The 14406-nt window shown below is 39.2% G+C and overlaps 1 protein-coding gene across 8 annotated transcripts in view; it reads right to left on the reverse strand.

The window, feature by feature from the left end:
* The window catches only part of LOC134355570 (ankyrin repeat and SAM domain-containing protein 1A-like), a 441540-nt gene that overhangs the window by 326158 nt on the left and 100976 nt on the right, over nt 1-14406 (reverse strand). For 7 of the 8 annotated variants that reach the window (XM_063065625.1, XM_063065619.1, XM_063065624.1 and 4 more), the window contains exon 4: nt 12362-12424. The exons of the other annotated variant lie outside the window; for it this stretch is intronic. In XM_063065625.1, coding sequence (XP_062921695.1) covers nt 12362-12424 — 63 coding nt within the window. The remainder of the gene's footprint in view (nt 1-12361; nt 12425-14406) is intronic. 8 annotated transcript variants of the gene reach the window in all.

Here is a 14406-nt window from a genome sequence, read left to right on the forward strand (position 1 = left end):
AATAAATAGATAGATAGATAGATAGATAACCCATGGGTACTAAGGGGAGGTGGGGTATTAACGCAAGTTAGAGAAGTCAATGTTCATGCCATCAGGTTGGAGGCTACCCAGACGGAAAATAGGGTGTTGTTCCTCCAACCTGAGTGTGGCTTCATCTTGTCAGTAGAAAGGCCGTAGATAGACATATCAGTATGGGAATGGGATGTGGAATCAAAATGTGTGGCCACTGGGAGATCCTGCTTTCTCTGGCAGACAGAGCGCAGGTGTTCAGCAAAACGGTCTCCCAGCTTGCGTCAGGTCCCGCCAATATACAGAAGGCCACATTGGGAGCACTGGACGCAGGATATCACCCCAGCCAACTCACAGGTGAAGTGTCGCCTCACCTGGAAGGACTGTCTGGGGCCCTGAAATGGTGGTGAGGGAGGAAATGAAGGGCATGTGTAGCACTTGTTCCGCTTACAAGGATAAGTGCCAGGAGGGAGATCGGTGGGAAGGGATGGTGGGGGGGGTGAAATGAATGGACAAGGGAGTCACATAGGGAGCAATCCCTGTGGAAAGTTGGGGGGGGGGGAGAGAAGATGTGCTTAGTGGTGGGATCCCGTGTCAGCCTGGCATCAGTTGTGGGCAAGTTACTGGAGGAAATTCTGAGGGACAGGATCTACTAGCACTTGCATCAACAGTCTGATTATGAGGAGTCAGCATAGATTTTGCATGGCAGCCAAACTCTATACACAGCGAGAGGAGAGAAAGTAGTGCGCCGCGTGTGCGCAGCCCTCCGGTGAAAAATGATATCGTATCCGTTAAATAGGGGCCATGGGCAATTCTGATTTGATGGAGACGGATGTGAAAGCACAGAGGAACATCTGGCGAAATTTCTGAAACGCTCGTTCGCTGCTGTCGTTACTGCGTGGTCGGGAATCTTTCGGAGGGAAGGCCTCAAAATCCCCGGCTTTGCCTGCTGTTGGTGACCAAGATGGAAGTCAAATCGCTCAGATAGAGATGGCGCTCAGTACTCGGACAGCTGATCAGAGCTCGAAGTTTTTGGATGACTTAAAGAGTCGGACCGTGATCGGATATGGCAGGGAGCATTTTTCTTCCTTCTCCCGTCTGCGTGAGATGTGGGACATTTGACAGACTTTGAACTTTTACTGTGCTCATGGACTTCTTCATCAAGTTATGGTATTGTTGCACTGTTGCAATATGTGTTATAATTATGTGGTTTTGTTAGTTTTTTTCAGTCTTGGTCTGTCCTGTGTTTTGTGATATCACACCGGAGGAACTATTGTATCATTTCTTAATGCATGCATTACTAAATGACAATAAAAGAGGACTGCGTGTCTTCATAATCTAATCTAAGTACAATTCCTATGAAATTCAAGTGATTTAGCATAAGCTTATTCACGCGTTCTTAATTTAAATGAGACAGATGATTTTGCAGGTTCATTGGAACCCGGACAATTGCTGACCTCTTTCTCAATGGATGCAGATCTGTTCTACCATGAGTCTCATCTTCAACTCAGTGCTAAATTAGACGAGCCTGCTTTCAGTTACTAACTTTTTCCAACGGCACCCATCAGCCTTTTCATTTAAGTGTGCTACAATATTTCTTACTTAAAAGCATGAAATAAAATGCAAAAAGTTGTTAATCCCTCTGTACATAAGTATGGAGGACAAGTAATATTATAAGTAATATACTTTTACACAGGTAAGAGTATAAGTACTTATACTTTTAAATACAGAGCAATACTGAAATAGTATTGCAGTGCTAAAGGTCTTGTCCTTCATTTTAGATACTGAATCGACCAATCTGCTCTCCATGATGAATATACAATTTTGGGAAACGCTTGGCAAATTTTGCCCCCTGCATAAGCTAATATATTTGTCACTGAAAAACAGATAATGCTTTTATTCTGGTCTGAGAACTTTTTGTCACCGATTAGCTAACAGAGTTTGTACACTGCAAAAGCAAATAGGCTTCTGAAGTACTTAAATGGCTACAAAAAATTCTGACGTATTTAAAGATGTTGTATAGCACAAACCTCTTTATAACCAGAAGTATTTTTAGTCATTTACTCACATGACCTTTGCTTAGAGTCTTCCAAAAAAAGGAAACAATATTCAAAGCGAAGTGATAAGTGAACCCATTTAGTTTCCTGTTATCTGTGCTTAACACATAGCTCAACTTTAGTCTGCAGGAGAGATCAGAATGAACATATGTCCCAACATCCTTTGACTAACTTCACTGTTGTCCTAAATGATATTTAAGGAGCAAATATGAAATGTAAACTGTAGATGCATGACATAACTAACCATATGCAGAGACAGAATATTAATCAGACTCATGAAGAATGGTTGATTGAGCAAGGTACCAGATAGTAACGCGCAACCAAAGAGCTGCAGTCAGGCATCAATGTTGAGGTGAAGAAAACAGGGAAAATGGGGAAGGCAAATGATATTTCACACAATCTGCTCTTGCACAACAGAGGAGACTTAACTTCTCTAAGTGTCAAGTTCAATAGCACACTAAAGATTCAAAGATCATCAACATATGTATACAGTATACAACCCTGAAATTTGTCTTCCCAACAGATGCAGAATAAAGAAAACCTTGGAATCCGTTTAAGGAAAAACATCAAACATCCCCCTCCCCACATGCATAAACAGTAACGAAAAAAAGCTGCTTAACAAGCTATGACCCCATGGTATTACAGGAAAGTTTCTAGCATGGATAAAGCAGTGGCTGATTGTCAGGAGGCAAAGAGTAGGAATAAAGGGAGCCTTGTCAAAGGCCTTCTGAAAATCCAAGTACACATCACCTGATTCTTCTTTGTCTACCCTTCTTGTTATCTCTTCAAAAAATTCCAAAAGAATTGTCAAGCAAGATTTTCCCTTGAGGGAACTATTCTGACGAAGTTGTTCAAAAAATGTTGTTGTAAAGGCTGTAAAGAACATCTCAATATTCCATGTGTTTATGTATTTTTTTAAGAAAGTATTTGTGCAATTTGTCCTTTTTTACAAATTAGATATTTGGCTGTCTTGTGTGTTTTTCAATGAATTTTATTGATTTTCTTTGCTTTGAGACTGTCAGTAAGAAAATGAATCTCAAGGTTGTATATAATATACATACTTCAATAATAAATTTGAACTTAGACCTTCCACTACAGTGCAGGATTGTGTTACGAGATTTCTTTCTACAACCAAAAGTCTTGATATGACTTTTTGAACCTCAGCTTCAACTCAAAGACATCTTGTAGCGAGATCAGTTCTTCTTCCATCCTTCCTGTTAATTCCTCATTACAAATGTTCAGAAATGGATTTATTATCCAATCTGGAATTTGGATTGAGAGAAGATCCTGAACTCTCTCTCACATGTCATTATGCAACTCACCCAAGTAGGCACAGTATACTTGAAGATCATCATCTGATATCTTCTTTCTTTCTCTTCCAACTCAGAGGCTCGGGAATTCGAAAAGATCGTAATGGCAAATGCTGTACTTAAGTAGGATTAACTTCAACAGAAATGTGGAGACAAATAATTTAACTTCAATAAGATTCACATCATTTCCTTGCAATTGAAGATTGATTTTATTATAAACTTTAAGTAGATCTGACAAACAATGTCATGCTTAATATTCAGTTGAATACTGAATGAAGCATTCGAGTCTTCAAAGAACTTTATCACAGTTTCAAAAAGTGCATAAAAGCATCTCAGGCAGTTTCCTTTTGAGAGCCACTTGAATGTGTGGAACAGCAAGCTTTCAAACTGTTCATCATTCTCAACATAAAACTCGAAATAGTCGAGAATTGAGACCATGAGACTTGATTTCATTTACCGCTGTGATAACAGTATTTAATGATTTGTGCAGCTGATCACTTACGTTTTTTGCAACAAGATGTTGTCTACCAATTGCACAACACACATGGTAGGTACAGCTTTTTTCAAGAAAAAAAAAATCCCCACAGTGGCGTCCTGTCTTTGACAATGCCTCATCTGTTGCACAAGCAAGAGTGTTGATGAGCAGAATGGCTTCTCTTTGAAAAATTGCTCAATAACCCAAAATATTGGCTCCTCCTTCATATCTGTGTCTAGTCCCCTTGCAAGTAACAACTCTTAAACCATGCTTTCTTCTTTTATGAAGCGAACATAACCAAGGAGCAAAGATTCATTGCCTGCCAAAGTCAACTCATACAAATGCAGAGCAAATTCTGTTGTCCTAAGTTTGTTGCATAATGTGTCTTCCACATTCCCAGACATCTCATCTTTGAACAGAGTGGTCATTGAGCAGAATCACTTTAATCACTTTGTCTGGTGACTTATGCAAAATGAACTGCTGGCAGAATCAGTTCTTCGATTGCATGGGGCTTTCCAATTTCAGCAATGAGCAATGAAATATTTTATGAACCATGCAAAGCATGACTGTTTTGTTGTGAAGTGCTGGCAAACATGTCTTGAAGAGTTTTCCATTTCTCAAAAGCTTTCACAAAGTGACTGAAAATAAGCCAAGTTCTTGTTTGCTTTATCAGAGTGTATTCTGTTCAAATTTTCATTGCCTCATTCGAAAAAAAACTTTTGCTTGGTGCTGGTATAAATCAATATTTCAAATACTCCTCGCTACGTTGTCTGCACTTTGTTTCTGCCATTTTTGTTATAGATTAAGGACCAGGTAATTACCTATTGTTTATCCAGCCACAAGCACTACGATCAGTAACGGGTAAGTTATGACATCATCATAGCTCAGGCAAAACCTGACTCTGAAGGGAAGGGATATTTCATTTGGGCTGTGGGCTAGAGAAATACAGTCAAGACCATTTGAAAGAGCAGATTTTGAACTTTAATGCATTGAACTCCATACCCTAATTCACAGCAAAAGCAGCATTGGAATTGTACCAGCTAACATTGTACTACTATAGTGAATGGCAACAATGCCCGGGCCAGGCCCAGAAAGAATACGATTTTCTTCAGTCTAGATTTTTCATGATATGCCAAATACAGAAGTGTCACGTTGCTTGAAGCATGTTATAGTTGTTGAAAAGCAAATTCTAAGAACGGTGGGGTGAATACATGATCATTGTAATCAATTATGAGAAATTGTGATCAAAAGCTTATAAGTAACTAACTTAGGCAACACACATAAAAGTTGCTGGTGAACGCAGCAGGCCAGGCAGCATCTCTAGGAAGAGGTGCAGTCGACGTTTCAGGCCGAGACCCTTCGTCAGGACTAACTGAAGGAAGAGTGAGTAAGGGATTTGAAAGTTGGAGGGGGAGGGGGAGATCCAAAATGATAGGAGAAGACAGGAGGGGGAGGGATGGAGCCAAGAGCTGGACAGGTGATAGGCAAAAGGGATACGAGAGGATCATGGGACAGGAGGTCCGGGAAGAAAGACAAGTGGGGGGGGGACCCAGAGGATGGGCAAAAGGTATATTCAGAGGGACAGAGGGAGAAAAAGGAGAGTGAGAGAAAGAATGTGTGTATAAAAATAAGTAACAGATGGGGTACGAGGGGGAGGGGGGCCTTAGCAGAAGTTGGAGAAGTCGATGTTCATGCCATCAGGTTGGAGGCTACCCAGACGGAATATAAGGTGTTGTTCCTCCAACCTGAGTGTGGCTTCATCTTTACAGTAGAGGCAGCCGTGGATAGACATGTCAGAATGGGAATGGGACGTGGAATTAAAATGTATGACCACTGGGAGATCCTGCTTTCTCTGGCGGACAGAGCGTAGGTGTTCAGCAAAGCGGTCTCCCAGTCTGCGTCGGGTCTCGCCAATATATAAAAGGCCACATCGGGAGCACCGGACGCAGTATATCACCCCAGCCGACTCACAGGTGAAGTGTTGCCTCAGCTGGAAGGACTGTTTGGGGCCCTGAATGGTGGTAAGGGAGGAAGTGTAAGGGCATGTGTAGCACTTGTTCCGCCTACACGGATAAGTGCCAGGAGGGAGATCAGTGGGAAGGGATGGGGGGGACGAATGGACAAGGGAGTCGCGTAGGGAGCGATCCCTGCGGAATGCGGGGGGGGGGGGATGGAAAGATGTGCTTAGTGGTAGGATCCCGTTGGAGGTGGTGGAAGTTGTGGAGAATAATATGTTGGACCCGGAGGCTGGTGGGGTGGTAGGTGAGGACCAGGGGAACCCTTGGGGTGGCGGGAGGATGGAGTGAGAGCAGATGTACATGAAATGGGGGAGATGCGTTTAAGAGCAGAGTTGATAGTGGAGGAAGGGATGCCCCTTTCTTTAAAAAAGGAAGACACCTCCCTCGTCCTAGAATGAAAAGCCTCATCCTGAGAGCAGATGCGGCGGAGACGGAGGAATTGCGAGAAGGGGATGGCATTTTTGCAAGAGACAGGGTGAGAAGAGGAATAGTCCAGATAGCTGTGAGAGTCAGCAGGCTTATAGTAGACATCAGTGGATAAGCTGTCTCCAGAGACAGAAAGATCTAGAAAGGGGAGGGAGGTGTCGGAAATGGACCAGGTAAACTTGAGGGCAGGGTGAAAGTTGGAGGCAAAGTTAATAAAGTCAACGAGCTCTGCATGCGTGCAGGAAGCAATTAATTAACTTCTTTAGTTAAGCCTGTAATCCCTCAGCTGCCCCCTTGCTATCAAGCACCCTCCGCACCATGCCCATTATTTTTATCACCCACCGTCCCCAAGAGAGCGATATCTCCCACTTTGGGAACCGCTGCTGTCCATCTTATAGCCACCTGCTTTGTTGTAAATTTCTAATGTTTTTGTTGCCTGCTCTACTAAAATTGGAAAAGTTCACTGAATTGAGAGCTACTGTTACTGCAAGTTATTCTATTATCAATTTTTTGCATGAAGGGCAAGTGAATTTTCAATGGCATAATAAGTCACAATTAGTAGTCACTCTGATTCTTAAATCAAAAATGAATCCATCAAATAAACTGATTTCAAGATAAAACCATTTTGAGAAGTTTATAAGTCCAACATGGACCTAAATGTTCTGATATTCATTTCACACTTTCTACAACGTTACATAGGTTAATTAAATACTTCTCCTCCTCAATGTGCACTCTAAAAATTCTTACTGCTCAACTGGCCCTGGATGACAATATGGACTCCTTCAAAGTGAATCTCAATTCCATAACACATCAGAAAAGAGGTCCTTGCTACTACTGGGATTAGTGCCCTGTGGGAACTTTTAAGGATCTGTCATTGCTTTATGCTTTCCAGTGCATTTAGACCATTACCTTCCCACGGCAAAACAAATCCCATTAAGCTACAGTTTCCCAAAAAATGCAGTTCATCTTTGAAAGAAAGACGACCTGTTGATTTAACCTAATTTACTTAAGGCATCAGGTATAGTTTTATACTGCTTTACAGTTCTTTTAATCTATATTTTTGTCATGCAAAACGCATCACTGACATGTTTTGAAACCAAGTGAATCTACCATGGCATTGCACAAGATACATTCTCAACTTTAAATTATTAAATATTGCATACCTACTGATAATTATCACTCGTCCACATGCCCATATCAAAAATTTTATTGTCCACATCTAGCTGCGTTTGCATCTATTCATGATGTGAATTCTAAATCAATAAACTACAATGACTTCCACCAGATATCTGAACCCATATGAAAAATCCAGGCCTTTCGATACCTCAAAAATCATCACCTAATGTAGCCATATTAAAATATGTTGGATAGTAACTCCACATTTAAATGAAAAATGAATGATTTGTTCCAACTCAAAAAGCTGCACCATGGTTCCTGATTTAAGTTGACAGTTTTAAATTTTGAAATGGCACTAATAATTTTAGTTGTTCTTTTCAGCAAATGATATCCTGCTCAACCCATATCTAAGATTCAAATTAAACAATCACTGAATCCATTTCTGAAGAGGTGGAATTAAAAAAAAAATCCACACCCTCACCATGACTATCTATTTCCATCATTGTCACATGCCCATTTTGTCTATTAACTTACCTTCACTATCAAAAGGCTGATGGTCCAGACTTGGTTATCTGAGTATCATCACTGCAGTTATACAAAAAATTGTTCAATTTTCATAAGACAATGCACCAATATCTTATATTTTCCTAACCAACACTAAATCCATGAAATTTCACTGGTTTTTCAAACTGCGCAAGTTTGACTCTTCGAGCTTCTAGTAAGAATAAATGAGAATTTATTTTGTCAAGAAAAAAATAGCGAATGTTCCTTTCATTCAAAACTTGTAATGATTTCATGAAATGAATCTGTTCAGTGCAACCATATCCACTCACTATAAAATGAAGTTTTAAAAGTCAATACTGTTATATTCAATATTTTCTCTGGAGGCTTCCAAAGACTTGGGATCAGCATGTTGGGGGAGAAAACATGATTGAATGGCAGAGCAGACTCGATGGACCGAAAGGCCTACTGCTGCTCCAATATCTTATGGGTCTTATTGTCTTAGACTATAGACGTTTTGGTTGTGAAGTAGTGTCTGGCCTTGTACCCGAGAGAATAAAGGAAAAAAACAGCACCTCACAACTGCAAGACAATATGTAGTACACAGCGCTTCCCAAACTTTGTAACAAGGGTATCCTCAGTAGCAATATTTATCCTAGACAATGCTTGTGCAAATATTCTAAATGCTGACTTTTTGACAATACAAATTCAATATGCTAAGAATATAACCATGGGCAGCTATTCTTTCTTTTAAACTAAGGTTGCATACGTGTAAAAGTTGTGAATTTTTTGAATAATTTTATATATTTGAAGCCAATAATCAATGCACGGAACCAACAATCAGAATTTAAAACTTTTAAGTACATTGTCCTCACGCAGACACAAAAATTTAGCGAAATGCCATTAAGTCAATAATTACTATATTTTAGGGATTATGCATTTTTGCATATGGTAAATACATAAACAAGTAACAATAATTTTGAGTTTGCTCTAATCATATGAAACACATTGTGTTCTAATTTCAGCCTAAAAATAAATACCCTCTTACTCAATGTTACTACTTACTATATATATATATATATATAGTATTGCACATATCAGGGCAAGTAATATGGAGCACAAAGGTATCCAAAACACTGCAGTGCTTTGTACCATGAAAAATAAATTTTTCTCCAAACAAACTTTGATCAAATACCTATGAAACAGTGACAAGTGGAAGGATAATTAGACCATGACCTGTAGAAACTACAATTTCAAACAGTACTACGACCAAGACTTCATCACCACCATCACTAAGACTTTGTGGGAGAATAAAATGTAATTAAAATATGATAAAACTACACAGCTTCCTTTACAAATGTAGACAACTTGAATTTATAATTTTAAATGAAAATGATCACATACGTATGATTTAAGCTATTTCCCTGCATTGCATACTATCAATAAGAGTCTGACTTTCTTAATCATTTGTATTTGTTGGAGGAGCGGAAGAGAAGCAGCAGAATGGATAAAATACAAACCCCATTTCCAGAAAAGTTGGGATGTTTTCCAAAATGCAATAAAAACAAAAATCTGTGATATGTTAATTCATGTGAATCTTTATTTAACTGACAAAAGTACAAAGAAAAGATTTTCAATAGTTTTACTGACCAACTTAATCGTATTTTGTAAACATGCACAAATTTAGAATTTGATGGCTGCAACACACTCAACAAAAGTTGGGACAGAAGCATGTTTACCATTGTGTTACATCACCTTTCCTTTTAATAACACTTTTTAATCGTTTTGGAACTGAGGATACTAATTGTAGTAGATCTGCAACTGGAAATTTTGTCCATTCTTGCTTGATATAAGACTTCAGCTGCTCAACAGTCCGTGGTCTCCGTTGTCTGATTCTCCTCTTCATGATGCGCCATACATTTTCAATAAGAGATAGATCTGGACTGGCAGCAGGCCAGTCAAGCACATGCACTCTGGGTCTACAAAGCCACACTGTTGTAGCCCGTGCAGAATGTGGTCTGGCATTGTCCTGCTGAAATAAGCATGGACACCCCGGGAAGAGACGTGGCCTTGATGGCAACATATGTCTCTCTAAAATCCTAATATACGCCTCAGAGTCAATGGTATCTTCACATACATGCAACTCACCCATGCCGTGAGCACTGATGCACCCCCATACCATCACAGATGCTGGCTTTTGCACCTTTCGCTGCTATCAATCTGGATGGTCGTTTTCATCTTTGGCACGGAGAACTTGACGCCGGTTTTTTTCCGAAAACTAGCTGAAATGTGGACTCATCTGACCACAGCACACGGTTCCACAGTCTTTCGGTCCATCTGAGATGAGCTCGGGCCCAGAGGACTCGCTGGCGTTTCTGCATAGAGTTGATGTATGGCTTCCTCCTTGCGTAATACAGTTTCAAGTTGCATTTCTGAATGCAGTGATAGACTGTGTTGAGTGACAATGGTTTTCCGAAGTATTCCCGAGCCCAGGTGGCTATAGTTGTCACAGTAGCATGACGGTTTCTTAGGCAGTGCCGCCTGAGGGCTCGAAGATCACGCGCGTTCAACAGTGGTTTCCGACCTTGCCCTTTACGCACTGAGATGTCTCTGAATTCTCTGAATCTTTTCACAATATTATGTACTGTAGATGTTGAAATACCTAAATTCTCTGCAATCTTGCGTTGAGAAATGTTCCTTTTGAACTGACTAACAATTCTCTCACGAACTTTGGCACAAAGGGGTGAGCCACGACCCATCCTTGCTTGCAAAGACTGAGCCTTTGATGGACGCTACTTTTATACCCAGTCCTGATACCTCACCTGCTACCAATTAGCCTGCTTAATGTGGAGTCTTCCAAACTGGTGTTACTTGAATATTCTGTGCACTTTTCAATCTTGTTTTAACTCTGTCCCAACTTTTGTTGAGTGTGTTGCAGCCATCAAATTCTAAATTTGTGTATATTTACAAAATACAATTAAGTTGGTCAGTAAAACTATTGGAAATCTTTTCTTTGTACTTTTGTCAGTTAAATAAAGGTTCACGTGAATTGACATATCACAAATTTTTGTTTTTATTGCATTTTGGAAAATACCCCAACTTTTCTGGAAATGGGGTTTGTAGTTGTGGAAGAGGTCCAAAAGAGAAATATGTAATCTTATTTTAGTTCCAACTCAACCACTTTCTTCAAAAGGTTCTTTTTTCTCCAACTTGTAATTTCACACAATAGCCATTCTTCTCTCATAAGACCGTACAACAAAACACAGAATTCAGCCATTTTACCTGCTGAGCCTGCTCTGCCATTTGATCGCGACTGATTTATTTTCCCTCTCCACCCCACTCCTCTGCCTTCTCCACGTAACCTTTGTTGTCCTAACAAATAAAGAACCTATCAACTTCAGCTTTAAATATACCCAATGATTTGGCTTCCACAGCTGTCTATGATAATGAATTCTGCAGATTCACCACCTCTGGTCCTCCTAGACTCATCCACTCAGGGAAATTCTCCCCACATCCACTCTGTGTAGGTCTTTCAATATTTAATTGATACCCCCTCATTCTTCTAAACCCTAGCAACTACAGACCCATAGCCATCAAACATTCTTCATACATTAATCCTTTCAGACCCCAGATTATTCTTGTGATCCTCTTCTGGACCCACTCCGATGCCAGCACATTCTTCCTTAGATAAGGGGCCCAAAAATGCTCACAATCTCCAAATGCAGTTTCACTAATACTTTATAAAGCCTCAGTATTACACCCTTACTTTTATATTGTCGCTTCTGAAAATGAATGTCTTAGTTTCGACTGACTCAACTGCAAGTTAACCTTTAAGGAATGCTGCATCAGGACTCCCAAGTCTCTTTGCACCTCCAATTCCTGAATTAGCTCCCCATTTGGAAAATATTTTACACCTTTATTCCTTGGACCAAATATATGGCATTTGACAGAAGGAATAAAGGAATAAATCATGTATGGAAGATGCATGAAAAAAGGAGTAACACAAAATATAGCATGTTAGCTGTCAAGAAATAAATCTTAAATATTAGTTACTGGTTTTATTACACACTGCAGCAGTGAAATATTTTATCAGCTGGCTATGAGTTAACCTGCTTTTTGACTCATGGTTCAGTATGTTATTAATGACCAAACAGCATGCTAAAATAGTTAGTACATGCAAGCAGAAGTAATATCAATCTGTTAAGTGTGCTTTTAAAAAGTAGTATTTGCATACAAAGTAAAAATTCAGGATATATAATAAGAACTCGAATTACTTCATCTCAATGCTCCCAGAAAATACTCATCTCTAGCAAAACCAGACAAAAACAAAACACACCATGAACAGAAGAAACAATAGGTTTAAAACAGAGACATTAACACAGATGACAGGAAAGATGAACTGAAATATGGGTAAGAGAAGATCTGAAACCATAACATCAATCTACACACCTTTGCATTGATATAAGGATCAAAAGGGCCATACTTTTTGAGGTCTTTGCACTCAATAGCATTCTATGAGGGGAAAGAAAAAAATGAAAATGATAAAAATAAGGTTATACTGAAAAATAAAGATGAATGAACTATGATAAATGCAATGACTTCAACCAGTTGTGAATATCTTAAAGAATTTAAGCACTCAGAGCATTTAAATTAATTTCAAACTTAATTTTAAATTCTCTTATAAAGTAAAAATATATTATAACCAAAACAAAATTATACAAAGCTAAGGATGCACAAAAAGATACAGAAAAGTTGCTCCTAGTGTTCAGTAGCCAGGTGCACTGCTCCTGTACAAAGTACTGATAGCATGATTCTAAATTCAGCACTTGGGTCTTGACTCAATATGCTGAGGTATGCAAGAATCTTTAATTTCTTCCTCGATAAAAGGCTTAATAGCTGTCCTTTAATCTTTTCCTTTACAACAAAATTGAGTATTCAAAATAATTTTTAAAAAAAAACATTGCAGGACATACCCAGAAGACCAGGCAGACTTACTTTCTTGAGCATCCCTGCTGCATATGAAATCATAAAGCTTTCTACCCATCCAGAATCAATGTCAAATGTCTGGACAGAAACACTCACATGTTGACAGAAAAGCTTGATTTCAAACTACTGCTAAAATCCTCCCAAACTTTTAATTCAGTGCACCATACTGGGAAATGTATTTCTTGTCTATGCACAGAATTAACCAAGAAAATTTGTAAACTTTTGTTACTCATACTTGTACCAATCAAGCAAGCCAAAGCGAAGGCCCAAAAATTTATCATAAATGGCCAAAAAAGAAGTTTTTTTCAATTCTTATCCCAACCTCAGTTTAGATGGTAGCACAAGCATGTTTCGACAGAAGATAAAGGAGCAAGTGAAGGAAGCCACATGCATGCAGAGCATATACAGCACTCGGTGTGGCAAGGTCATCAGCATGCTGCACTATCAGAGTAAGTATCAGCAGATGAGTGATGGGTTGTATTTAATTTGTTTTACAGCAGATGAGACTTCAAATTGCCTAAAATTAATATATAGCAAGGTAATATTAAACTATACTTTTATCTGCAAATTGCCCATAAGCTTTACCTCAAATGCAGAAGTCAAGTCTGTGGACAATAACCGATCAAGGAATCCATCTTTCTGTCAACCTAATTCTGCTTCAGACACAACACTGTTCATTCCAGAATGCTTAGGTTGTGAATAAGATTCCTACAAATAATTTTAGCTTGCTTGGGTAATGTATGAACTAACACTGATCTGAGCACAATGTTTCCATAATACCAAACCTTTTGGATTGCAAAAGTGGTATCAGTTGTTAAACGGTCAGAAACAGGAAAAAAATGAAGTTCATCCAATTGGCTTAAAATTTAACTTTGCATTACAGTTATAAGATACTGTTTTCACAGCCGAAGATATTTTTAAAAGCATTATGAACAACTGCAGAACTTAATTACATTTGTTTGTTATTATTTCTATTTAAATAGATACACTGGGCACAGTCCACTTCAGGCCATCTGGATACATAAATTGAGATTTTATCATCTGCAGTAGATGAGGATATCCATAAATCACCACTCACCAGGTGGTCTGCATTGTCCTGTGTTCCTTTTGTTTTTAAAATAGAATTTATCTCTGGCAAAACCACATCCCAGATGAGTCTGCAGAATCTTGAAAAAAACATTCTTGACATTTCTCCAGAAGGTCATTCCACCTGCAGTTTTATCTGATCCCAAACATTGACTGGCACTTCAGCAAAAATGTGCTTTTTATAGCTGCACATGACCTTAGCTTGAGCTGGAGCTTTTCCTCCCTGTTAACCAGTCTGGACTCAGAAGCATGCCATCAGCTGCATCCCAATTATAAATGTTTGCTTGTGATTAATATTTCTACCCTACTATACCGCTATCTGCATTTTCCACTTTGGCGCCTTTGCTGCTCTATGACCCAATATCTCAGATTCAGCTGCAAAATATGATCACCATGCACAAAACAAGCTTCTGAGACAAGGG

This window comes from Mobula hypostoma, chromosome 13, assembly GCF_963921235.1.
Source record: "Mobula hypostoma chromosome 13, sMobHyp1.1, whole genome shotgun sequence".
NCBI classification, from domain to species: Eukaryota; Metazoa; Chordata; class Chondrichthyes; order Myliobatiformes; family Myliobatidae; genus Mobula; species Mobula hypostoma.